The sequence below is a fragment of the Herpailurus yagouaroundi genome, unplaced genomic scaffold (assembly GCF_014898765.1).
Source record: "Herpailurus yagouaroundi ecotype Mexico unplaced genomic scaffold, PumYag 163, whole genome shotgun sequence".
Classification (NCBI taxonomy): Eukaryota; Metazoa; Chordata; class Mammalia; order Carnivora; family Felidae; genus Herpailurus; species Herpailurus yagouaroundi.
The window spans coordinates 15586424-15613822 of record NW_024412404.1 but is presented as its reverse complement, the minus strand read 5'-3'; the positions used below and the strand labels follow the sequence as shown (position 1 = coordinate 15613822).

The 27399-nt window shown below is 36.5% G+C and overlaps 1 protein-coding gene and 1 non-coding gene across 5 annotated transcripts in view; one reads left to right on the top strand and one right to left on the bottom strand.

Annotated features, from left to right (window-relative positions):
• Window positions 1–527: 527 nt before the first annotated feature.
• ADK (adenosine kinase) overlaps window positions 528–27399 on the bottom strand; it is a 530009-nt gene continuing 503137 nt past the window's right edge. For all 4 annotated transcript variants that reach the window (XM_040485454.1, XM_040485456.1, XM_040485455.1 and 1 more), the window contains one exon: window positions 528–652. In XM_040485454.1, the coding sequence (XP_040341388.1) occupies window positions 528–652 (125 nt within the window). The remainder of the gene's footprint in view (window positions 653–27399) is intronic.
• On the top strand, window positions 2876–2982 carry LOC121037622 (U6 spliceosomal RNA). Its single transcript, XR_005793883.1, has one exon. It is a non-coding gene; the product is annotated as a U6 spliceosomal RNA (small nuclear RNA).

Sequence of the window (27399 nt, the reverse complement as noted above, 5' to 3'; positions counted from 1 at the left end):
AATTCTTCTGTACCTTATTTGACCACTTATCATTTATATATGTGGTACACATATATGTATGTATATACATACACACATACATATATACATACACATACTCCTAAATTAAGTATACTCGTATAAAAAGCTGAAGATTGATGTTTTAGAATTAAGTCCTGTTTAAAAATCTATTATATTAAATCACATCTGCATTCAAAGCAGAAATGTAAAAAAACTGATCAATTTGCTAAATACACATGAATTTACAAAGTAATTGAAAATGAAATAAAAATTTCCATTGAAATGTTATATTCCTGTTTAATCAACATTTAAGTGGCACTATCAAACTATGGAAATAGACATTATTTTTTTAGGTTGTTGAGAGAATAAAGATTCTACTGAGAATTACTGTACCCTCCAAATTAAGAATGAATATTATTATAGTAGGAAAAGATGGCAGATAATTTTCTTCTTTATTAATATGGGAATTCTCAGGAAGCAATCAGGGCAGTATCTGTTCCACTGGGCTTGGATTTCCTGCATTTCTATCAGTGGAAATCTGGCTTCTCAGGAAAAGTGCAGCCAGTCCGCCTAATTATGACGCTTGCTGCGTAGTGACCAGCACGGATGCATTCAGTCAGGGGCTTGTCAGAGACCAGCTGAGACAGAAAACCTGGAACACAGACAAAAGGGAAGAACATGAGTATTGTCTAATAGCGTCAGAAATGTCATGTTGGGTCAGGCCAAAAAGTGGTCTATGTACCTATCTCTTTCTTCAGTCTTGATAGTAAGTGTTAAACTCCAAGTGTTAGAGTCCATGTGGAAGAATTCTTCCCCCAAATATCATAGGTTTTCCTCAACATTTCTTTTAAAGAGCTCAAGTTGGGACATGACAATTCACCATCAAGTCATTCTAGTCTTTGTAAGCCAAAAGTATAATCACACTTTCCTTTAGTTTTGAGATTAAGAGGTTGTGAGTAAGAAATACCGGCCAAATAATATTATCTTGGGTCTTTACAGCTGAGAAGTTATTCCCTCACTCCATCTCTCTGGATTCCTTCTGTGTTGTTATTCCTAGCATATGCTTTTGCACAAAACTCTATTGTATGGATATCTCTCCAAGTACAAATTTAAGAGTTGAAAAGTTATAAAGGACCTTACATCTCCCTTTTACTCCCAGAAGCAACTGTGAAATAATTTCTATAGTCAAGTGCCATGGACTAGTTGACATTAAAATAAATGTGATAAAGTAGAAAATAGTGTTAAGGACTTCTGTTTCTGACCACAAAGAAATAAAATAAAAGCAACCAGATTTATCCTTTTCCAGAAACTACTAACATTAAAGACAAAGTATATGAAGGCAAGTTTTTCAAATACTGTAAAAGATTCATGAAGGGAGGGAAACAAATGGGGTAAACTATAAAATTGCTCTAGCTTACCACCTAGAGAGAGTTACCAGGCCACAACACAAGAAACAACAACCTAGGGAGAGTTCAACATTCTCATTGAGTTGACAGGACGGATTTGGGAGTCTAAGTAGGACAAAATTAATAGGCAAACTGATCAGGGAAAAAAAGAGAGAGAAGATGTAAGTTGCCATTATTGAGGATAAGAGATGTGATGTCACTATAGAATCTACATACACTAAAAGAATAACAAAGAAACATTAACAACTTTATGCCAATAGATTTGGTAAATTAGATGAACTGGACAAATTTGTGGAAAGACACAAGTTATCAAAGTTCAGGAAGAAATAGATAGTCTGACTAGTCTTGTACTTACTAAACATATTGATTTTATAGTTAAAAAGCTTCCAATAAAGAGAATTTCAGGTCCAGATGTTGTCACCGGTGAATTCTACCAAATATTTAGGGAATAAAAATAGTATCAATGCTATACAATAACCTATTTAGAAAACTGAAAATACTTCCCAACTTATTCCTTGAGGCTAGCATCACTCTGATACCAAAAAAAGAAAGAAAAAAAAAAAAGAAAAAAAAGATGCAAATATTTTAAAGAAAATTTTAGCAAAGCAAATCCAACAGTATATTAAAAAAGATAATAAATTATTATTATCTTAGGAATGCAAGGTTGGTGTAACATTCAAAAATCAATCAATGTAATTTACCATAACTAAGAAAACCATAAGATCATCTAATAGAAGAAGAAAAAGCAGATGGCAAAATCCAAATACATTCCTAATAACAACTTTCAGCAACCTAGGAATACAAAGGAACTTCCTCAACCTGATAAAGGGCAGTTAGGAAAAACTTACAGTTAAAATCATTCTTAATGGTGGATGGTGGAATGTTTTCCCCTTAGGATCAAGAACAAGACAAAAATGTTTGCTCTTAAACAGTGTACTGTACTGAACACTTTAGCCAGTACACTAAGGCAAACAAAAGAAATAAATAAAAGTTGGGGCGCCTGGTGGCTCAGTTGGTTAAGTGTTGGACTTTTGATTTTGGCTCAGGTAACGATCTCATGATTTGTGGGATCAAGCTCCGTGTCGGGTTCTGAGCGGGCAGCATGGAGCCAGCTTGGGATTCTTTTTCTCTCTCTGTCCCTCCCTTGCTCTCTCTTTCCAAAATAAATAAACGGACGTTTTATTTTTTTTAATGTTTTTTTTTTTTTGACAGAGACAGAGACAGAGAGAGAGAGAGAGAGAGAGAGAGAGAGAGAGCATGAGCGGGGGAGGGGCAGAGAGAGAGGGAGACACAGAATCCGAAGCAGGCTCCAGGCTCTGAGCTGTCAGCACAGAGCCTGATGTGGGGCTTGAACTCACAGACTGCGAGATCATGACCTGAGCCGAAGTCGGATGCTCAACCGACTGAGCCACCCAGGTGTCCCTAAACAGACATTTTAGAAAAAAAAAGAAATAAATAAAAGGTATGAAGTGCTTGCTTTGGCAGCACATATACTAAAACTGCAATGATACAGAGAAGCTTAGCATAGCCTCTGAACAAGAACAACAAGCAAATTCGTGAAGTGTTCCATATTTAAAAAAAAAAAAAGGCATTAAGATGGAAAAAGAAGGGAAGTTGTCTTTGTTTACAGACGGCATGTTTGTCTATGTCTATGGTTCTCAATAGTGGGTAATTTTGCCCCCCACCAGAGGACATTTGGTAAGGTCTGGCAATTTCTGGTTGTCACAGCTAGGGTAGAGGGTGCTGCTGGTATCTAATAAGTAGAAAGAGGGATGCTGTTAAATATCTTACTGCGTCTATAATGCTGAGATTGAGAAATTCCTGGCCTTTGTAGAATATCTTATAGAATCTAGAAAAAAATTACTGGAACTACTAAGTGAGTTTAGTAAGGCTGCAGGGTACAAGATCACTATACAAAAATCAACTGAATTTCCATACTATATACACACCATACTGTGTGTGTATATATAGCAAGATATACCAGCAATGAACAATTAGAAATTGATATTAAAAATCACTTTTAACATACTATCAAATATGTGTAATACCTGATAAAAGTGTAAGACCTGCACACTGTAAATGACAAAACAATGCCAAGAAAAAGGAAAGAAGCCTACATAAATGGAGAGATATAAAGTGTCTGTAGATCAGAAGATTCAATATTGTTAACAGCTCTAAGAAATTTTTCTATGGATTTAATGTAATACCCATAAAAATTCTAGCAGACCTATCTTTCATTTTTTTTTTAAGTTTTTTTTGTTAAGTTTACTTATTTTGAGAGAGAGAGAGAGCATGTGGATGTGAGCAGGGGAGGGCAGAGATAGAGGGAGAGAATCCTAAGCAGGCTTCATGCTGTCAGCACAGAACCCAACGTGGGGCTTGATCTCAGGAACTGTGAGACCATGACCTGAGCTGAAATCAAGTGTCAGGTGCTTACATGACTGGGCCACCCAGGCGCCCCTCCAGCAGGCCTTTCTTATAGAAACTGTTAGCTGATTCCAATATTTATGTGGAAATGCAAAGGACTAAGATTAGTCAAAATACACCTTTGAAAAACAAGATTCTTTTAGTTACAACTTATCACAGAACTAAAATAATCAAGACACTATGCTATTGGCATAAGGATAAACAAACAGATCAATGCACCTGCACAGAGTCCAGAAATAAACCTACTTCTATATCATCAACTGATTTTTGATGAAACTATCAAAACAATCTAGTGGAGAAAAGATAATCTTTTTTAAACATTTTTTTAAACATTAAAAAAAAATTTATTTATTTTTGACAGAGAGAGAGAGAGAGAGAGAGAGAGAGAGAGAGAGAGATTGAGAGCATGAGTGGGGGAGGTGCAAAGAGAGAAGGGAGACACAGAATCTGAAGCAGACTCTAGGCTCCAAGCTGTCAGCACAGAGCCTGATGCGGAGCTCGAACTCTGGACCGCAAAATCATGACCCCATGAACCGAAGAAGGGACACTCAACCGACTGAGCCACCCAGGCACCCCGAAAAGATAATCTTTTAAACAAATGTTCTTAGAACAGTTGGATGGCATATTTGAAAAAACAAACAAGCAAACAAACAAACAAACAAACCACTTCAACCCTTACTTAACATCATCTACAAAAATTAATTTGAAATGGGTCACAGATCTAAATGTAAGAGGTAAAACCATTAAATTCTGAGAGGAAAACATAGAAAATCTTAGTGATTTGGAATTTGCCAAAAATCTCTTAAGTAAGACATAAAAAGTACAAAATTTTATAAAGGAAAAAATAACTGGGCTTTGTCAAATTGAACACTTTACACTTCAATAACAAGAAACAACACAATAAAGAATGAGCAAAAGTGTTGAACTAACATTTTAGCAAAGAAGATGAACAAATGTCAAATAATATATTGCTACCAACCTGCTAGAATGGCTAAAATTAAAGACTGACCATAACAAGTGTTATCAATGGTGTGGGTGAATTGGAATCCTCATATACTGATGGTGGGAACATAAAATTGTAAGACCACTTTGAAAACCATTTGTCAGTGTCTTAAAAAGTTAAACATACATTTACCATTTGACCTAGTCATTTTATTTCTAAGTATTTAACCCAAGGTCAGTGAAAGCATATATTCACACTAAAGATGTGTAGTGAATGTTCACAAAAGCTTTGTTTGTAATCTCCCCAAACTGGAAATGATCCAGATGTGGATGAGAAGAAGCAGGAAGGCAGGATTACAAAACAGCATGGGGGTAGTGGATATGTCTATAGTGATGGTTTCATTGGTGTATGCCTCTGTTAACATTTGCAAAAATGTACACTTTAAATATGTGCCGTTTACTGTATACCATAGTACAATAAAACTATAAAAGATGAAAAAAAAAAAAGAGAAAGTGTTGTAGTTACAAATAAGATAGGTCAAGAACAGAAGAATCTGGGGCTACTTTCCCTCCAGAGGAAACCTGAACTGTTGTAGCAGACTCAAATACTCAGAAGAATGGATGATAATGAGAAACTGTTCTGTAGCCAGACTTCCAGGCTGTTCCCTAGGCCCTGGCAGCCTGGTGGGGGTGAAGATTAATTGAGAAGCTGTGGTATAAAGACCTGTAGAGAGCATTATAAGAGATTTACGTCCTTTCTTCTCTACCTTTCTGACCACACAAGCTTTTTTCCTGTTAGATGTGGGGAACGCTCTGTATCTAGTAAAATAAGTATTCCCAACCAAATAATAAAATTAATTTGGTTAATGGAGTGATATATTTTGAAGACATTTGCTTAGAATGTGAAGTCACTCCCTCAAGAGGTTTAGTAAGAACATTTTATCATTGAGTTTTCAGGTAACAGTCAAAGGTCAATATTAACTTTCCGCCAAGCTGCGAGGCTAAAATGCTCAGCCCACACAGTGAATGGAGCAGACGCCAAATTCAGAGTCAGATCAGCTTACAATGGAAAACACGTCTATTAGAAGCCTTATAAGCAACATCTGTTTTCCTCATTCCTTCTGGTATGATCTTTGTGAGAAAAAGGAAAGCTTATGTTTATGAAATATTTTTGTAAAGCATAAGCACCAGCATCCTCCTTCTAAGAGAATAGCTAGTTGATGACTGAAGTGAAGTACTCTGAAGAGACATTTGCTTTGACAAGTGGAAAGCCGGGATGCAGAAAAAAGCTAAGACCTTTGCCCTGGATGAATAACAGTTTTCAATAATCTATTTAGAAAAACCAACTGAGGTGAACTACAGATGTTATATAATCAATTATAAGTGGACCCTTCATAAAGTAGCTGATGTGAATCTTTTTTTGTGTGTATGAATCTTAAAAGTTATGTAAAATGGTTTAAATAAAGAGAACTTCGGTTTTATGAATCATAGGGAATCATTTTATCACATGGATAAATATTCTAAGATAGTTTTTTATTGTGTACAACATACATAACCTAAAATTTAACATTTTAACTATTTTTAAGTGTGCAATTCATGGCATTAAGATTATTTTGCAATGTTGTGTAACTATCACTTCTATCGATTTTCAGAACTTTTTTATCACTTCACCAGAAACTCTATTTTCTTTAAACAATAATTCTCTACTTCTGGCCTCTGGCAACTGCTCCCCTACTGTCTGTCTCTATGAATTTGCCTATTTTAGGTACCTCATATGAATAGGATCACACAATATTTGTTCTTTTGTGTCTGGCTTATTTGACTTACTGTAATGTTTCTCGATATAATTTTTTTAAATCAAAATATAGTTATTTTTTTAGAAATAGAATTTGGTGATTCAGCACTTACTTATAACACCCAGTGCTCATCCCAACCAGTGTCCTCCTTATTGCCCCTCGCCCCGTTAGCCCTTCCCCCCCCCAACCCAACACCCCACCAGTAACCTGTTTGTGCTTTGTATTTAGAAGTCTCTTATGGTGTGTCTTCCTTTGTTTTTACTTTATTTTTGCTTCCCTTGCCTTATGTCCCTCTGTTTTGTATCTTAAATTTTTTTTTGCTTCTTTTTCTTTTTTAAAAAAATTTTAATTTAATTTAAAAAAAAAATTTACATCCAAATTAGTTAGCATATAGTGCAACAGTGATTTCAGGAGTAGATTTCTTAATGCCCCTTACCCATTTAGCCCATCCCCCCTCCCACACCCCCTCCAGTAACCCTCAGTTTGTTCTCCATAATCAAGAGACTATTATGTTTTGCCCCCTCCCTGTTTTTATGTTATTTTTGTTTCCCTTCCCTTATGTTCATCTGTTTTGTCTCTTAAAGTCCTCATATGAGTGGAGTCATATGATATTTGTCTTTTTCTGACTAATTTCACTTAGCATAATACCCTCTAGTTCCATCCATGTTGTTGCAAATGGCAAGATTTCATTCTTTTTGATTGATAAGTAATACTCCATTGTGTGTGTGTATATATATATATATATATATATATATATATATATACACACCACAACTTCTTTATCTATTCATCCATCGATGGACATTCGGGCTCTTTCCATACTTTGGCTATTGTGGATAGTGCTGCTACAAACATTGGGGTGCATGTGCCCCTTCGACACAGCATACCTGTATCCCTTGGATAAATGCCTCATAGTGCAATTGCTGGGTCGTAGGGTAGTTCTATTTTTAGTTTTTTTTAAACGATTTTTTAACGTTTATTTATTTTTGAGACAGAGAGAGACAGAGCATGAACAGGGGAGGGTCAGAGAGAGAGGGAGACACAGAATCCGAAGCAGGCTCCAGGCTCTGAGCTGTCAGCACAGAGCCCGACGTGGGGCTTGAACTCACGGACAGTGAGATCATGACCTGAATGGACTGAGCCACGCAGGCGCCCCTATTTTTAGTTTTTTGAGGAACCTCAATACTGTTTTCCAGAGTAGCTGCACCAGCTTGCATTCCCATGTATCTTAAATTTTTTAAATGTTTATTTATTTTTGAGAGAGAGAGAGAGAGAGAGAGACAGAGTGCGAGTGGGGGAGGGGCAGAGAGAGAGAGAGAGAGAGAGAGAGAGAGAGAGAGAGGGAGACACAGAAGTTGAAGCAGGCTCCAGGCTCTGAGCTATCAGTGCATAGCCTGACTTGGGGCTTGAACTCGTGAACTGCAAGATCATGACCTGAGCTGAAGTTGGACGCTTAACCAACTGAGCCACTCAAGTGCCCCATGTTTTGTAGCTTAAATTCCACATATGAGTGAAATCATGTATTTGTCTTTCTCTGACTTATTTTGCTTAGCATAATACACTCTAGTTACAACAACATTGTTGCAAATGGCAAGACTCCATTTCTTTTTCATGGCTGAGTAACATTCCACAGAATATATATACTACATCTTCTTTTTCCATTCATGAGTCGATGGACATTTGGGCTCTTTCCATACTTTGGCTATTGTCGATAGTGCTGCTGCTATAAACATAAAGGTGCATGTGCTCCTTTGAATTAGCATTTTTGTGTCTTCTGGATAAATACCTAGCAGTGCAATTGCTGGGTCATAGTGTAGTTCTATTTTTTATTTTTTTTAATTTTTAATTTTTATTTTATTTTATTTTTTAGTTTACATCCAAGTTAGTTAGTATACAGTGCAACAATGATTTCAGGAGTAGATTCCTTAATGCCCCTTACCCATTCAGCCCATCCCCCCTCCCACACTCCCTCCAGTAACCCTCAGTTTGTTCTCCATATTCAAGAGACTATTATGTTTTGCCCCCTCCCTGTTTTTATATTATTTTTGCTTCCCTTATGTTCATCTGTTTTGTCTCTTAAAGTCCTCATTTGAGTGAAGTCATATGATATTTGTCTTTCTCTGACTAATTTCACTTAGCATAATACCCTCTAGTTCCATCCATGTTGTTGCAAATGACAAGATTTCATTCTTTTTGATTGCCGAGTAATACTCCATTGTATATATATATCCCAACTTCTTTATCTATTCATCCATCGATGGACATTTGGGCTCTTTCCATACTTTGGCTATTGTAGATAGTGCTGCTATAAACATTGGGGTGCATGTGCCCCTTTGAAACAGTACACCTGTATCCCTTGGATAAATGCCTAGTAGTGCAATTGCTGGGTTGTAGGGTAGTTCTATTCTTAGTTTTTTGAGGAACTTCCATACTGTTTTCCAGAGTGGCTGCACCAGTTTGCATTTCCACTGAATATACTTTTTTAAGTTAGAATTAAAAAAAATTTTTTTTAACGTTTATTTATTATTGAGAGACAGAGAGAGACAGAGCATGAGCATGGGAGGGACAGAGAGAGGGGGGGAGACACAGAATCCAAAGCAGGCTCCAGGCTCTGAGCTGTCAGCACAGAGCCTGATGCGGGGCTCGAACTCACAAACCACAACATCGTTACCTGAGCCAAATTTGGATGCCCAATCAACTGAGCCACCCAGGCGCCCCCAAGTTAGAATTTATTATTTTTTTTGCATTTATTTATTTTTGAGAGACAGAGTGAGACAGAGAGTGAGCAGGGGAGGGGCAGAGAGAGAAGGAGACACAGAATCTGAAGCAGGCTCCAGGCTCTGAGTGGTCAGCACAGAGCCTGATGCAGGGCTCGAACCCACCAACCGTGAGATCATGACTTGAGCCAAAGTCAGATGCTCAACTGACTAAGCCACCCAGGCGCCCCTCTAAGTTAGAATTTTTAATTATTACCTAACCTAAAGTATATTCTGAATAAAAACCTTTATTTGGAAATAATTTCAAATTCACAGAAAAGTTGCAAGAATAAAAATAATGTGAATAGCACCTATATATCCTTTACCCAGATGCACTTAGTGTTAACATTTTGCTCCTTTGTGGATATATACCCTCTCTTTATATAGGTTTTTCCTATATAAACTTTCTCCATTCGAGAGCAAGTTGCATTTATCATGGCTCTTTACCTTTAAATATATCAGTGTTTCTTCCTGAGAATATGGCTATTCTCATATACAACTACGGTTATCAACTTCAGTAACACAGTTAGAATACTGTTATCTAATCTTACTCTCCATATTCCAGTTTTGTCTAAGACTCAATAATATTCTTTTTTAAAGATTTTTTTTTTATTCTTAAGTAATCTCTACACTCACGGTGGGGATTGAACTCACAATCTTGAAATTAAGAGCAGCATGCTCTACTGCTTAAGTCAGCCAGGTGCCCCCCAATAATGTTCTTCATAGCACTGTATTTCCTTCCAGCATATAATCTAGTATAGGGTTTCTTGTGCTTTTAGTCTTATTATTTTTTTTTTCAACGTTTATTTATTTATTTATTTATTTTTGGGACAGAGAGAGACAGAGCATGAACAGGGGAGGGGCAGAGAGAGAGGGAGACACAGAATCGGAAACAGGCTCCAGGCTCTGAGCCATCAGCCCAGAGCCTGACGCGGGGCTCGAACTCACAGACCGCGAGATCGTGACCTGGCTGAAGTCGGACGCTTAACCGACTGCGCCACCCAGGCGCCCCATAGTCTTCTTTAATCTCAAACATTTCCTCAGTCTTTCTTTGACTTTTGAGACGGGGACATTTTTGAAGCATATATTCTCATTTGGGGTTTATCTGATATTTCCTCATGATTTAATTTAGAATATTCATTTCTGGTCAGAATATTACAAAATTATGTTGTGTCCTTCTCAGGGTATTATATTTTGAAGCACATTATGTCCAGTTGCTAGTCATGATGTTAATTTTGATCACCTGGATGTTTATATACTTTCCAATGCTTTGCAATGACAAAGAATGCCACAGTATTTTTTTGTGTAGATATTTTTGTGTTGGTGTAGGGGGGGTGTATCTTCAGGATAAATTTCTAGAAGTAGAATTTCTGGGTAGAAGAGTAAATATGGAAGCAGTTTTGTTAGATACAGCCAAATCCTCCATTTTATATTTCCACTAGCAATGTTTAAGAGTGCTTGTTTCCCCACAACCTCACCAACAGAGTGTGCTGTCAAGCTTTTGAATTTTTGCCAGTGGGTTAGAAATGATATCTCAGTGTAATTTTAATTTGCATTTCTCTTATTATGAGTGAGGCTGAACATCCATTTATTTACTTATTCATTTACTTACTTATCTAAAAATATTTATTTTGAGAGTGAGCTCGTGCACACAAGTGGGGAGGGGCAGAGAAAGAATCCCAAACAGGCTCTGCGTCATCAGCACACAGCCCGACATGGGGCTCAAACTCACAAATCGTGAGATCATAACCTGAGCCGCAATCAAGAGTTGGATGCTTAAGTGACTGAGCCACCCAAGCATGCCTGAACATCTCTTTACATGTCTAAAGAACAAATCCCTTTCTCTGAATTGTTTGTTGTTTTCCTATTCTTCTAAAGGATTTTTGGTCTTCTGCTACTTTTAAAAGTTATTTACATTTTGGGGATATTATTCTAATAAAGTATTTTCTTAGGCAGGGAAAAATATCAACAATAACAGTATGCTATTAATATATACAAATACTGTGTCAGCAAGGAAACTAAAATGCTTATTCATATCTTATTCACTGAATGTGGTGAATTTTAGAGTGTGGTTGGCACACACTATAGCAGATAAATATGGCTTGCAGATATGTATCAAAAAAGAAGTTTCCTCTCTTTTAGTAAAGACTTTGGGCCTATCAGGAATTCAACAAGAAAATCTTAAGTAGCTGACTTGGCATGTGTGCTCCACATGAAAAGTCCCCTAGGAGCCCTTTTTCCTGGTGCCTTTTTCTGGTTCTTATGGTCCTTATCAGTACATTATCTTGATAATGAAGGGTAAGGCTCTGTATATATGCCTTCCAACATAGTCAAGAGAACAGAAACAGGAGGTATAACACTGAAGAATAAGAAATATCAACATAGATTTCCAACCAGGAACTCATATGCTGAGCCAGTTGTTCTTGCCTTTCTACTTTGGTTCCTTCTCTCTGGGATCTGTATAACTCCTTTCTAATCCTTTTATGGATTAGAAGGCTTATCCCATGACCTCTGGACTTTTCTGAAATTTGGGTTATTTCGTGGACCTTAGGTCTCCAGCTTTTGAGGCATATGGTAGGTAAAGGTTTCTCACTGACAATGAATTTGGTTCCTAGGGCTAGTGTTGGCTGGCTCTGAATCTCGCAACAATCACAGATCCAGAGCTATCAGAATAAACCTCTGTCCATTAGCAATTAATAACGCTTATTACCTTCTGGTTACTTTCATTTGGATTTTTCTTTTCCTGATGTTAAGGAGAACAATCCATTTTAGCATAAATGAATGTAGTGTCTGAGATGAGACCCACAACATGGGTTTAAACTGTGCAGAGAGGAGGCGCTAAGCTAGTTTCGTCAAAGCACATAGAGGTGGGTCGGGGCGCCTGGGTGGCGCAGTCGGTTAAGCGTCCGACTTCGGCCAGGTCACGATCTCGCGGTCCGTGAGTTCGAGCCCCATGTCAGGCTCTGGGCTGATGGCTCGGAGCCTGGAGCCTGTTTCTGATTCTGTGTCTCCCTCTCTCTCTGCCCCTCCCCCATTCATGCTCTGTCTCTCTCTGTCCCAAAAAAATAAATAAACGTTGAAAAAAAAATTAAAAAAAAAAAAAAAGCACATAGAGGTGGGATGGCTGGTATGGGCAAAAGGCAGTATAATTTCCTACCTTAATTTGTCCATTTCATGTAGTTACTGTAGAAGAGATATAATACCTAGAATTTTCTCAGTGTCTTTACAGAAAAATGATAAATATTGTCAGTAGGTAAGAAAGCTTTAATCAAGAGACTTAAGAGCTAGGGATATTTTAGAAAGAAATGAACAAAGTCTGTAAATCAATTTTTTCTTTTTCATATATAGTTCCTTCACCAATAGTTGTCATGGTGGGTAAAACTAAAAGCCCAGTAGACTCCATTATTGTTCATTCAACAATTATGTTCAATGTTGAACAATATTCAATGTTCAACAATGTTCAACAATGTTGAACAATATTGTTCATTTACAACAAAAAGAATGACTTAGCTTTTTCTGGTTGTCATCAAATAAGAAAGCTGTACCACACAGACTTTATGAACTTGGAGGAATTAAAGTTTTTTTTTTTTTTGTTTTTGTTTAAGAAAAAAATTTTTTAACGTTTATTTATTTATAAGAGATAGAGACAGAGCATAAGTGGGGGAGGAAAAGAGAGGGAGACACCGAATCCGAAGCAGGCTCTAGGCTCGGAGGTGTCAGCACAGAGCCCGATGTGGGGCTTGAACCCACGAATTGTGACATCATGACCTGAGCTGAAGTTGGACGCTTAGCTGACTAAGCCACTCAGATGTCCCTGTTGATTGATTACTGATTTAATTTCATTGCTAGTAATCACTCTGTTCAAAATTTCTATTTCTTCCTGATTCAGTTTGGGAAGTTTATATGTTTCTAGGAATTTATCCATTTCTTCTAGGTTGTCCAGTTGGCATATAATTCTTTATAATATTCTTTTAAAATCCTTTGTATTTCTGTGGTGCTGGCTTTGTTTCTCCTTCATTTCTGGTCTTATTTATTTGAGTCCCCTCTCTTTTCTTCTTGATGAGTTTAACTAAAAGCTTATGAATTTTGTTGATCTTTTCAAAGATGGAGCTTCTGATTTCATTGATCTGTTCTATTGTTTTTTAAGTCTCTATTTCACTTATTTCTGCTCTAATCTTTATTATTTCCTTCCTTCTACTGGTTTTGGGCTTTATTTGTTCTTTTTTTTCTAGTTTCTTTAGGTGTAAGGTTAGGTTGTTTACTTGAGATTTTTCTCAGTCCTTGAGGTAGACCTGTATTGTTATAATCTTCCCTCTTAGAACAGATTTTGCTGCATCCCAAAGATTTTGGACAATTGTGGTTTTGTTTTCATTTGTCTCCATGTATTTTTTCATTTCCTCTTTGATTTCCTGGTTGACCCATTCACTGTTTAGTAGCATGTTATTTAGCCTGTATGTATTTGTGCTCTTTATGGATTTTTTCTTATGTTTAATAAAGAAAAGATAAATAAACAGAAAGGAATCCAAACATAATACTAAAAACAAAAGGCATCAAACTACAAGGGAAGAGAGCAAGAGAAGAAGAAGAGAATAGAGAACTACAAAAAACAATCAGAAAACAAGTATCAAAATGCAATAAGTACATACTTACCAATAATTACTTTAAATGTAAAGGGACTAAGGCTCCAGTCAAAAGGCATAGGGTGACTGAATGGATAAATAAACAAGACCCATCTATATGCTGCCTATAAGAGATTCACTTCAAACCTAAAAACGCATGCAGATTGGAAGGGAAAGGATGCAAAAACAATTACCATGCAAATGGAAGCAAAAAAAAAAAAAAAAAAAAAAAAAAAAAAAAGCCAGGGTAGCAATGCTTATATTGGACAAAATAGACTTTAAAACAAAGACAGTAACAAGAGACAGAGGAGGACACTACATAATGATAAAGGAAACAATCCAAGAATAAAATATAACAACTGTAAATACCTATGCACCCAACATGGAAGCATCTATACATAAAGCAACTATTAACAGACACAAAGAGAGGGGGAAAAAAAACAGATGCAAAGGAAGAAAGTGACAATAATACAATAACAGTAGGAGACGTTAACACTCTACTTACATCAGTGGATAGATCCAGACAAAAACCAACAAGGAAACAGTGGCTTTGAATGGCACATTGGACCAGATGGACCTAATGTATATACAGAATATTTCATCCAAAAACACCAGAATACACATTCTTTTCAAGTGCACATGAAACATTCTCCAGGACAGATCACATGTTTGGGCACAAAACAAGTCTCAATAAATACAAAAAGAATAAAATCTTATCATGCACCTTTTCTGACAATGATGGAAAAATGAACTTTTAATAATTCATCTTTTACAAGTGTTAGCATCTTATATTATTCTCAAATTGCTTCTCCAATGATACTGCATAAGTACATATCAGTGATTATCTCTTTACTTCTTGCACAGTCCCCAAAGACTTTTAATATATAGTAGACCACAATATGTGTATGGAGAGTAAAACATTTTTTTAAAGTTTAATTATCTTGGGGCGCCTGGGTGGCTCAGTCGATTAAGCGTCCGACTTTGGCTCAGGTCATGATCTCGTGGTTTGTGAGTTCGAGCCCTGCGTCGGGCTCTGTGCTGACAGCTTAGAGCCTGGAACCTGCTTCAGATTCTGTGTCTCCCTCTCTCTCTGCCCCTCCCCTGCTCACTCTCTTTCAATAATAAATAAACATTAAAAAAAAAAGTTTAATTATCTTGAGAGAGAGAGAAAGAGAGAGCATGCACATGTGAATGGTAGAAAGGCAGAGACAGAGGGGGAGAGAGAGAGAAATCCCACGCAGGCTCTGCATTGTCATCACTGAGCCTGACATGGGGGCTTGAACCCACAAACCTTGAGATCATGACATGAGCCAAAATCAAGAGTCGAATACTTAATTGACTGAGACACCAAGGCACCCTGGAGAGTAAAACATTTTCTTTTAAGTTTATTTATTTTGAGAGGGAGGTGATGTGAGGGACAGAGAAAGAAGGAGAGAGAGAATCCCAAGCAGGCTCTGTGCTGAAAGCATAGAGCCTGATGCAGGGCTTGATCTCATGAACTGTGAGATCATGACTTGAGTCGAAATCAAGAGTAAGACACTTAACTGAATGAGTCACGCAGATGCCCCGAGAGTAAAACATTTTAAAGCATTTGTAGAATATATATAATTTTCTTATTCTAAAAATCACATAAAATCACATTTTATGCTAAGTTTAAATTCTTATACATTTAGACAGTACTTTGTTTACCTGACAATATATACAAATGTATATGTGTTTGAAGTAGTTTTTAAGCCATGTAATTCACTAACAATGTGAAACAGAGAATTATCTCAGGCACAAGAATTCAAGCAATAGCAGCTGCCATGGTCATGCATATTACATGTACAATGACCACCCCTCATGACTTCACTACGAGCCTATTTAGTTTAATAAAGCAAGGAAAAATATTTTTTTCCTGATTGTAAAAGTAATAACCAACAGAGTAGAAAAAGTAGAAAAAAAACCCCAGCAGAATTAAGAAGTAAATAAAACACACACATAGTCCCATTATAAAGAATAATCAATGCTATTTAATATAGCATGGAGAGCCTAACAAGAGTAATAAGACTAAGAAAAAAAAATTAAAAAGTGTAAAAATCAAAATAAACTTGTCATTATTTTCAGTTAAGAATATTGTATATAGAAAACCCCAAATAGTCTATAAATTATTGGACTTAAGAGGCTTTGGGAAGATTGCTGGCTATGAGAAAAATATATCGGTAACACAAAGACAAAAGAAATTTGAAAAAAGATACAAAAGCAACACAAATTATGTCAGTCTCAAATGAAGAAAATTATAAGCCCTTATCAAAAAACATTATAATGACCTAAATAAATAGAGAGATATGCCAGGTTCTTGGATTAGAAGATTGATCAATGCAAATTCAATTTTTTTTTAATGTTTTATTTATTTTTGAGAGAGAGGGGGAGAGACAGAATACGAGTGGGGAAAGGGAAAAGAGAGAAGGAGACATAGAATCCATGAAGCAGACTCCAGGCTCTGAGCTGTCAGCACTGAGCCCAACGTGGGGTTAGAATTCATGAACCCGAGACCATGACTTGAGTCGAAGTAGGACGTTAAATCGACTGAGGCACACAGGTGCTGCTGATTAATGTAAATTCACAGTCTCAACAAGGTTTTGAGGAACTGACAAGTTGATTCTAAAATCTGTATGAAAGGGGTGCCTGCATGGCTTAGCCAGCTAAGCACTGTGGATTCTGGCTCAGGTCATGATCTCACGGTTCGTGAATTCAAGCCCTGCATCATGCTCTGTGCTGACAGTCTGGAGCCTGTTTGGGATTCTCTCTCTCTCTCTCTCTCTCTCTCTCTCTCTCTCTCTCTCTCTCCCTCCCTCCCTCTCTGTATGTTCCTCTCATGTTTTCTGTCTCTCTCTCTCTCTCAATAAATAAACTTTAAGCTTTTCTAGAGGAAACATAAGATGCTCAACCTTATTAGTAATGAGGGAAAATGCAAATTAAAACAACAAAAAGATTCTACTATACATCCACTGGATTAGCAAAAACTTAAAAGTTTGACTATACCACTTGATGATGATGCCTTGTAATCTTTGTACAGAGCTGATAGGAGTTAAAATTGGGAGGAGTGAGTTGGGTAAATGATTTGGCATTACCTAGTAAAGGTGACCAAGCATTTTCACAACTACGTATACATCCTAGAGAAACTCTTGCGTTAGGTAGGACACATGTATCAGAGTATTCATAGCTGCATTGGTAATAATAGCTAAAAGCTAGAAACAACTAAAGTGTCCATTAACCACAAACTGAATTCATCATAGCATATTCCTATGATGGAATTCAATAAAGTATGTATGCGAACATAGGTAAATTCTCACATTGTTTAGGAATATATTAATATATCATAAATTTAAAATAAAAGAAAACAATTAGGAAATAGTTATTTCTGGTGCAGGGGAACCAAATTGGGGTGAGGTATACAGGGGCTTTAAAGATATTAGCAGTAAAGAGGCAAAGGTATTAGTAAATGTTCTCTTTCTCAACTGGGTTGTAGGTAGAGGCCTCTTCTTCTTATTATTATTTGTATTTGATTATACATTTTATCTATTACTTTATAAAATGTGCCACTTCGAAACTTAAAAAAATTAGTAAATAACAACATTTAACATTTCTCTGTATATCTGCCAAGATGTATAAACATACGTATACACATGTATGCATATATATGTGTCCCTGTGTGTATATATAGTGTATATATACATACATATGTATGTTGATATCATACTATTAGATATTGTCATGTAGCCTTTTTTCACTAAAAATATGTTACCTAGACAATGTGATACCATTTTTCACTTAAGAGGTTAAAGATAAAAATAGTTAATACATTGTATTATCAAAGAGAGTGAACATAATTATATACTGGAGTGTAAATGAGCACTCTTTTTGAAGGGCACTTAGGCAGTGTCTATCAAAACTACAAGTGCACAGGGGTGCCTTGGCTGGCTTCAGTTGAAAGAGCATGCAACTTTTGATCTTGGGGTCGTGAATTTGAGCCCCATGTTGGGTGTAGAGATTACTTAAATAAAACAAACTTAAAAAAACAAACAAATAAACAAACGACAACTTTAAGTGTACAAAGCCTTCAAGCTCAGCAATTCTACTTCTAAAAATTCGAAGTGGCCTCTAAGCTATATATATGCATATATGTGTACAAAAGCGTAAGTACAAGGACATCCATTACAGCATTGTTTGTAATAAAAATGACCAATTTAATATTAATACTATACTGTATCTAATATACAGTCTATATTAAAGTATCCTCACTTGTCACAGTAATATCCTTTATAGATTTTTTTGTCTGCTTCAGAATCTAATCCAGGATCATAGTTCCATTTTGTTGTCATGTTCCTTTTAGTCTCTTTTAATCTAGAAAAGTATCCCCTCTCATTCAACATTTCAAAACTGGCATTTTTGAAAAGTCCAGCTAAGCTATTTTGCACACTATCTCTCAATTTGGGTTTGTCTGATGTTTCCTCATGATTAGATTCATTCAGGTTTAACAAGTTTGGCAGGAGTATCACAGAAATGATGCTGTATCCTTCTTAGGGTATTTCACTGAGGGTACATGGTGTTGGTTTGTTCCATCCTCGGTGATGTTAAGTTTCATCACTTGATTAAGGTAATGTCTACCATGTTTCTTCTTTAAAAAGTTATATGATTTATGCTCAGTAAAATCCATCAATTTGTAAAGGAGAGAGATTAAATCCATGGAATGGAATAATACAAAACAGCCACAATGAGGTAGATCTTTATATGCTGCTATGAAACAATCTCCAAGATATGAGAAAATGAAAAATCAATGGTACAGAACAGTAAACACAGTATATATTATTCACATTTGATAAAAACTGGGATATGTATACATACACAAACTTGTATATGTGCAGGTTATTTCTGGAAGGATTTACAAACACTAGCAAGTAAAGCTGCCTCAGGGAGGGGAATTAGAGGATTGGGGTAGGAGAAATGCTTACTTTTCATTGTATCTATTACTTCTATTATATATGTATATATCCTTTATGTACTATTGTATTTTCTACTTCCTATTATTCCTGCAATAAAAGTTTATTAGGATCATTTTGCCATATCTTTAAATACTCCTAGAAATCATGCTTTTTAAATGTGGATATAGCATAATTGACTTAATCCCATTATTGGATATTTAGGCTGCTTCTATTTTTTTAAATATAAATAACACCACAATGAATATCTTTATAACATTCTTATGACATTAATCATTGTGCATATTTTTAATTTCCTTAGGATAAGTTTCTTTAAGGGTAATTAATAATTTTTCAGGCTCTATACACATACTGCCAAATTTCTTTTCAAAAAGATCTCATTAATGTACATTCCCAATAGCATTCTTGCTATTAAAAAGTTCTGTTTGATAATTTGAAAAGTAAAAGGCAGAATCTTGTTTTAATTTACAGTTATTCGTTTAGGGAGGTTGAACACTTTTCATATGCCTCCTAGTCATTTGTATTTCTTTTTATAAACTGAAGACAACTTTTATCTATTTTTCTATTGGAATACTTCTTTTACTGATTTTTAAGAGACAGTCCCAGTTTATCTATTATATATGTTGCAAACACTTCCTTACTTTGTCATTTGCCTTTTATTTTTATTGTTATATAGATATATTAATCTTTCTTTAATAAATTTTCCACTGAATTTAGGCTGAGTGAGGTTTTCCACAGCATGAGATTGAATAAACATCAGACTATATTTTCTTTTAGTTCATTTGCGGTCGTTTAACTCTTTATTCCATCTGGAAATTCTTTGAGTATGGTGATTGGTAGTAATTAACCTTTATTTTCCCAAAAAGCTGTATTTTTGTTCCACTACTATGCCTTAAGTAATCCATCCTGTTCCAATTGTTTTTAAACATTTTATTTGGAAATAATTTTACATTTACAGAAGAACTGCAAGGATATTACAGAGTGCTATTTTACCCATCCTGACTTTATGAAATTTCTATATGTGTTTCCTTTCATTTTTACTTTTTGGCCATATCCATGCAATATACTTTAGAAACATTTTTATTCAAAACAATAAAAAAGCAAATTTTATGTGTGTTTAAAAAGACAACATCATCATTTCCTAATTTCAAAGATGATTTTTTGTTTTCTGTTTGCTTTTCTCATTTTGTAAATGTTCTATAATAAGAAATATTACTTTTATAATAAGAAGTATTACTTTTATAATAAAAAAGCCAACAAATATTATTTTAAACAATAACATGGGGATGTTTAACTATTCAGATAGATAGTTATGAATAACTCATTCAAAAATTTCAGCTAAGTGATGTTTTGTTCTAACAGTTTTCCACTTATTTCTTTAGAGTTCATTAATAATTGTAGTCACTTGGGAATACAGCTTTCCACAAAGTAAATCAGTGTAAGTACAATGAAATTGGTCACTCTTCTTAGAAGATTCCTCAAGGACATAAAGATCTTCACTACTTTCTGTATTTTATACTTAGGGAAACATAGGTAATGTGAGAGGGAACATCTTACAAAATTTCTGAGTAGACTTAAGCACAGTCTTTCTTTCTCGAATGAAGTCTTCATCTATAGAAACTATATGCCAAGTAAATCAGTCTGCATCTTTTGAAATGGAAATTCAAGGGCCAATGCTTCCTTAGCAGGGATTGCTGGGAAAATTCCTAACAGAATTAAGCAGAAAGGATCACTGTACTTGGATAGAGTGGCTATTATGTGATATCAATGAAAACAAGCTTTTTGGTAAAAACTGTGAGGTAACTGGCCATAAGACACTCAGCACCACAGGACGCTGATGAAGCTGGGAAACATAGGGCTCACACATATACTGAAGATACTGGTAAAATGAGATAGGTAGAATAAAAGTTTTTCAAACACTTTGGTATTTAAAAAAATTAATAAACTCTATTTTTTGGAGCATTTTTAAATTTACAGAAAAACTGAATGGGAAAGTACAGAGTTCCTTTATACCCTCTCATCCCCGACCTCCCCCCCCCCCCCACCATCCCTCAGTTTCCCCTATCACTGATATCTTGCACTGGTGTGGTACATTTGTTACAACTGCTGAGCCAATATTGATTCATTATTAACAACTAAAGTCCATGGTTTACATTAGGGCTCACTTTTTGTGCTATTCATTCTTTAAGAGTTGAAAAATATATAATGATCTGTTTTCCACCATTACAGTATCATACAGAATAGTTTCATTGCCTTAAAAAAACTCTTGTACTTTACCAACTTATCCCTCCCTACTCCCCACCCAAGCCCTTGACTACCACTGATATTTTTACTGTGTCCATAGTTTTGCCTTTCCCCAAATACCATATAGTTGGAATCATACAGTATACAGCCTTTTCAGAGTGGCCTCTCTAATTAAGTACTATGTGTTTAAGTTTCCTTTGTGTCTTTTCATGGCCTGATAGCTCACTTCTTTTTGTGGTTGAATAATATTCCATTGCATGGATGTATCACAGTTTATCTAGTCACCCACTGAAGGACATGTTGGTTGCTTCCAAGTTTTGTCAATTAAAATGAAGGCTGCTGTCAACATCCACGTGCATCTGTTGTAACATGGACATAAGTTTTCAATTTATTTGGGTAAATACCAAGGAACATGATTACTGGGTCATATGGTAAAAGTGTGTTTTGTGAGAAATTGCCAAACGGTTTTTCAAAGTGGCTGTGCCATTTTGCATTCCAATCATCAATGAAAGAGAGTTCCTGGTTCTGCACATTCTCACCACATGGGCCATACACATAAATTCAAGAAGTTGGTAAAGTGATATGAGTGAAAGAATGTTTTTTCCATGAAAAAAATAAACGTTTACTTAAAAAGAAGAACCTCTCTAAACAAAATGGACTGTTTAAAAGTATATGCATTATACCAACCTCACTTATCTATTTCACTGTTTGGTAAATTTACTTAGTCTATTATATGCTTTTTGTCTTAGAAAGCTACATGGTTCACCTAAGATTCCACTGTTACTTTCCAGGGTTTTGGCTCAGATTATTGAGGACTGGGTCAATGATCTAATGAATCATTTGAATTCCTGATTGTTAAAATATTATGATTTTCCTACTGCCTCTATTCCTCGCCCGACCCCAGCTCCTTCATTTAAGTTATCAATGTTCTTTATACATGAGTAATATCAAACTACACACTTTATATGGTGACAAGTTAATTACATAGTTATTAAAAGATAATGTGGGAGTAGTAACATAAGTTATCATGTAATTTACCTTTGTTCTTTGAGACATTACTGTGTAATTAAAGCAAACCTGATATAATATTTTACAGCAACTAACAGTGCTGAATTCTATATTCCCCCTGTCTTCCATGTAAAAAATGTGCTCTCAGTCATTTCTGGGTCAATTTGATTTTTCACTACTTTGTTTTCCACCTTTCTTAAATATCTACACTTTGGTAATGATTTATGTGCTTTCTTAAACTGGCCTGCTATACTCTCTATACCAATAGTTACCAGATACATGTTGCCACATGGCATATGAGACAGTCATCTTTAAGGCTGTATTTTTATTACATGTAGCTGCTTTAGAGAGTAAGATATATACTAAAACTTTGACTAGTATAATCCTCAATTTATTAGACCCATGCTACTACCACTCCTATACTTGATTTTTTATTATAAGAAGCAAATGAAAAGAAAGTAAAAACCAAGAATGCTATAAAAAATATTTTGATTTATCCAGTCAACCAACAGCTATTGAATGCCTATACCATTACTAGACATCATGAGTCAAAGATGGATAAACATAGTGTTTGTCTTTGAGAATTTTATAGTTTTAGGAGAGAAAGCTATGTAAATACTTCAAAAATAATCCCGGCAGAAGTGTGAAACATGAACTTAGTAGGAAAGAGACTGTTGGCAGAGAGAGCAAATATGAATCTACTGTAGTACTTTAGGAGTGGTTTGCAAACTGTGGTCTCTAGATCACCTAAGTCTTATCCTAGACCTACCAAATCAAAACCTGGATAGGGCCCAGAAACTGCCTTTTAATGAGTCTTCCAGGTGATCCTTATACATGCTCAAGTTTGAAAAACACTATCCTAGGTGATAGATAATAAGGTCAGGAAGTAGAAAAAATAGGTTTAGTGATCTGATGTGAGTGCTGATGAAAATGTAAACAGTTAAGGACCATTCTGTGGCTAAAGCTTAGGAAGCTGAGTGGACAATGAAACATGGGGTATGTACCAGGCTCAGTTCACATCAAGTGCTCTTCACTAGAGATGATCATTGCTTTCTCTGGGGAGGACCTACCCTTTACTCCACTCCCACCTGTCAGTGGAGGGAATACCAGCAAAGGTCCTAGGTAGGACAGTACAGGTGTGCTGTTATTTAATGCGCTGGACATTCACTAGGCATTCTGGCAAACCAAATTTAAATAACTACAGGAAAACTTCAACATATTCTGTGAAATCCTGACTGGAGCCTCTGATCTGTATGCCATTGCCGGTTACAACAGGAACTGATGTACAGATTTATGATCTTGACAATTAGTTTTCTTATTTGTATTATAAATACTCAGGACAATTGATATTAGATGTTGCCTTCTTTCCCAACACATGCATTCTCTCCAGATTTACCTCTATTTTTTAAAAAGTCATCTTATGTGTAACAAGGGGCTTGAACTCATGACCCCGAGATCAAGTCACATGCTCTACCGACTGAACCAGCCAGGCATCCCTCCATATTTACCTCTTTTTTTTTTTTTTTTTTTAAACTTACCTCTATTTTAAGTAACAGTAGGAGAAAGAGATCTGTGATCGGTCTCTCTGTCATTGGCTTAGTTGCATATACATACTAGCATTAGTTAATCTTTTTTCTTTAATTTTTAATGTTTTATTATCAATATTTGAGAGAGAGGGAGACAGAGCATGAGCAGGGGAGGGGCACAGAGAGAGAGAGGGAGATACAGAATTTGAAGCAGGCTCCAGGCACCAAGCTGTTAACACAGAGCCCGATGTAGGGCTTGAACCCATGAACCATGAGATCATGACCTGAGCTGAAGTCAGATGTTTAACCAAATGAGCCACCCTGGTGCCTCAGCATGGGTTAATTGTTTTTAATTTTTTAAAAAAATAAAAAAAAATTTTTTTAACATGGGCTAATCTTTTTTTTTTTTTTTTTTTTTAAATTATTTGAGAAAGAGAGAGAGAACATGAGTAGGGAGAGGGGCAGAGGGAGAGAAAAAGAATCCTCAGCAGGCTCCAATCTCGGTGTGGAGCCTGATGCTGGGCTTGATCCCATGACCCTGGCATCATGACCTGAGCCGAAATCAAGAGTTGGATGCTCAGCTAACTGAGCTACCCAGACACCCTTAGCATAGGTTTATCTTAAATCAAGGCGACCCTATACTAAATTATGGCCTACTTTACTATTTCCTGACTCATTCCATACCTTCTGACAAAATCCTGTGATAACAAGTTTCTTCACTAGAATGGTTTTTATTTGATGGAAGGGTGCAAGTTTGCTTTCAGCTGGCCATGTGATTGATTAATTCATTCACATAAAAAATATTTACTGAGTATTTACTCTATGCCAGGGACTTTTTTGGTTCCTAGGGATACTTTGGTGAATAAGACACACAGAGTCCCTGGTTCTCTTGAAGCTTATATTCTAATGAGGAAGATACAAAAACAAACAAACAAAAAAAATCCAAAGTAATAAGTTAGTAATTAAGATAACTAAGATAATAAATAAGTAAATAAATTAATTCCAGAGAGGGGCGCCTGGGTGGCTCCACTGGTTAAGCATCTGACTTTGGCTCAGGTCATGATCTCACAGATTGTGGGTTCGAGCCCCACGTTGGGCTCTGTGCTGACAGCTCAGAGCCTGAAGCCTGCTTCAGATTCTGTGTTTCCTTCTCTCTCTGCCCCTCCCCGCTCGCATTCTGTCTCTCTCTCTCTCAAAAATAAGTAAACATTAAAAAGTATATATAAAAAAAAAGATAATTCCAGACTATGTTAAGTGCTATTAAGGAAAATAACTATGTGTAGCAGTAGAGAATAGTAGTGAAGGGACCCACAGTAGATAGGATAATTAGAGAAGAGGTGACCTTTAAGTTGAAACTGAGGATGAGAAAGAGATAGCCATGTAAAGAGCAGGGAAAGACAATTCTAGGCCAAGGGAGCTCCATGTGTCCAAGGCCTAAAAGAAGAAGGCCAATATAATCAGAGGGCTGAAGCAAAGCTGAGAAAGAGAGCAGCATGAAATACAGATTCACAGATAGCGGATGGTATAGATCTTTTAGGGCAGATCTTTTAGGAGTTTAGATTTTTAGTCTAAGTGCAACTAGAAGCCACTGAAGCAAGGAAGTGAAGTAATTAAGTCTCTCCCTAAAAGGATTATTTTGGCTAGGGTTTAGAAAATGGAATGGAGAGCAAGAAAGGCTGAAAGTACGAAAATAAGTTAGGAGCTGCTGTAGTAAGTAGAAAACAGGCCTAAGCTAAGGTCATGGGAGGAAAGTGGATGAAGGTGAGGAAAGATGATATGAGATATATTCTAAAAATTGACTCAAAAGAACTCACTGAAGGTATGGACACATGGAAAGAAATGCATCACTTGTGCATTGCTGGTGGGCATGCAAACTGGTGCAGTCACTGTGGAAAACAGTATGGAGTTTCCTCAAAAAGTTACAAATAGAACTATCCTACGACCCAGCAATTGTACTACCCCCAAATACATAAACACCAATTCAAAGGGATACATATACTCCTATATTTATAGCAGCATTATTTACAATACCCAAATTGTGCAAGCAGCCCAAGTGTCCATCAATAGATGCATGGATAAAGAAGATGTGGTATTGGGGCTCCTGGGTGGCTCAGTCAGTGGAACATCCAAGCCTTGATTTTAGCACAGGTCATAATCTCAGTTGAGTTTGAGCCCTGAATGGGCTCTGAGCTGACAGCACGGAGCCTGCTTAAGATTTCCCTCTTTCTCTGTCTCTCCTCTGCTTGCACTCTCTGTTTTCTCAAAATAAATAAATAAACTTAAAAAAAAAAAGATGTGGTATATATACATATACAGTGAAATATTACTCAGCCATAAAAAGAATGACATCTTGCCATTTGCAAGAATGTAGACAGAGCTAGAAGTGTAAAGTTAAGTGAAGTAAGTCAGTCAGAGAAAGAGAAGTACCATACGATTTCACTCATGCTCAGTTTAAGAAACAAAACAAACAAGCAAAGGGGAAAAAAACCCTGACAAACAAAGAAACAGATTCTTAACTATAGAGAACAAACTGATGGTTATCAGAGGGGAGGTGGGTGAGTGAGACAGGTGAAATAGGTGATGGGGATTAAGGAGGGCACTTGTGAAGAGCACCCCAGGTCATGTATGGAATTGTTGAATCATTAAATTGTACACCTAAAACCACTATAACACTATATGTTAGCTAACTGGAATTAAAATAAAAACTTAATTAAAAAAATGACTCCTAGGTTTCCAGCTTGAGATTCAGGGTATTTGATGTTCCGTGTGTTGTGTTATAGATGGATTGTGCTGTAGGGAACATTTTAAGAACCATGAGTATGAGAAAAAGGGTGTAGACAGGCACACCAACATACACATTTAGAGCTTATCCATCCATTATCCTTTTAAGAAAAGTCACCTCCCCTCTAGCATTGGTTAGGGGGTTGGTTGATACAGTTTGTGCATGTAAATCAACCCTTACTACTAACCAAACCCAGGGGAGGGGATCTGACCCAAGAGCAAACAACTTATGGTTCTGCCAGTGTGCTACGGATGAATGGCACAAAATTGAGCTAACCTAATGTTCTCTTTTTTTTTTTAAATTTTTTTTTCAACGTTTTAATTTATTTTTGGGACAGAGAGAGACAGAGCATGAACGGGGGAGGGGCAGAGAGAGAGGGAGACACAGAATCGGAAACAGGCTCCAGGCTCTGAGCCATCAGCCCAGAGCCTGACGCGGGGCTCGAACTCCCGGACCGCGAGATCGTGACCTGGCTGAAGTCGGACGCTTAACCGACTGCGCCACCCAGGCGCCCCGCTAATGTTCTCTTTAAGGAGCCAGAATGGGAAGCCAAGAAAGACCAGGAAGTTGATCGTGAGGTAGGAAGATGCACACAGGCAATGACAGCTGAACAACATTAATGCATGAGTACTGGAGTGAAGATCCATGAATATCTGCTATTCAGGTCCCTGGAACTGATCTGAATCTAGAATTACGATCTGGCTCCACTTTAAGTGAAAACCTGTCCAGTTTGGGCTCTTTTTATATGTATATTTATTTTTTTTTCAACGTTTTTTATTTATTTTTGGGACACAGAGAGACAGAGCATGAACGGGGGAGGGGCAGAGAGAGAGGGAGACACAGAATCGGAAACAGGCTCCAGGCTCCGAGCCATCAGCCCAGAGCCTGACGCGGGGCTCGAACTCACGGAC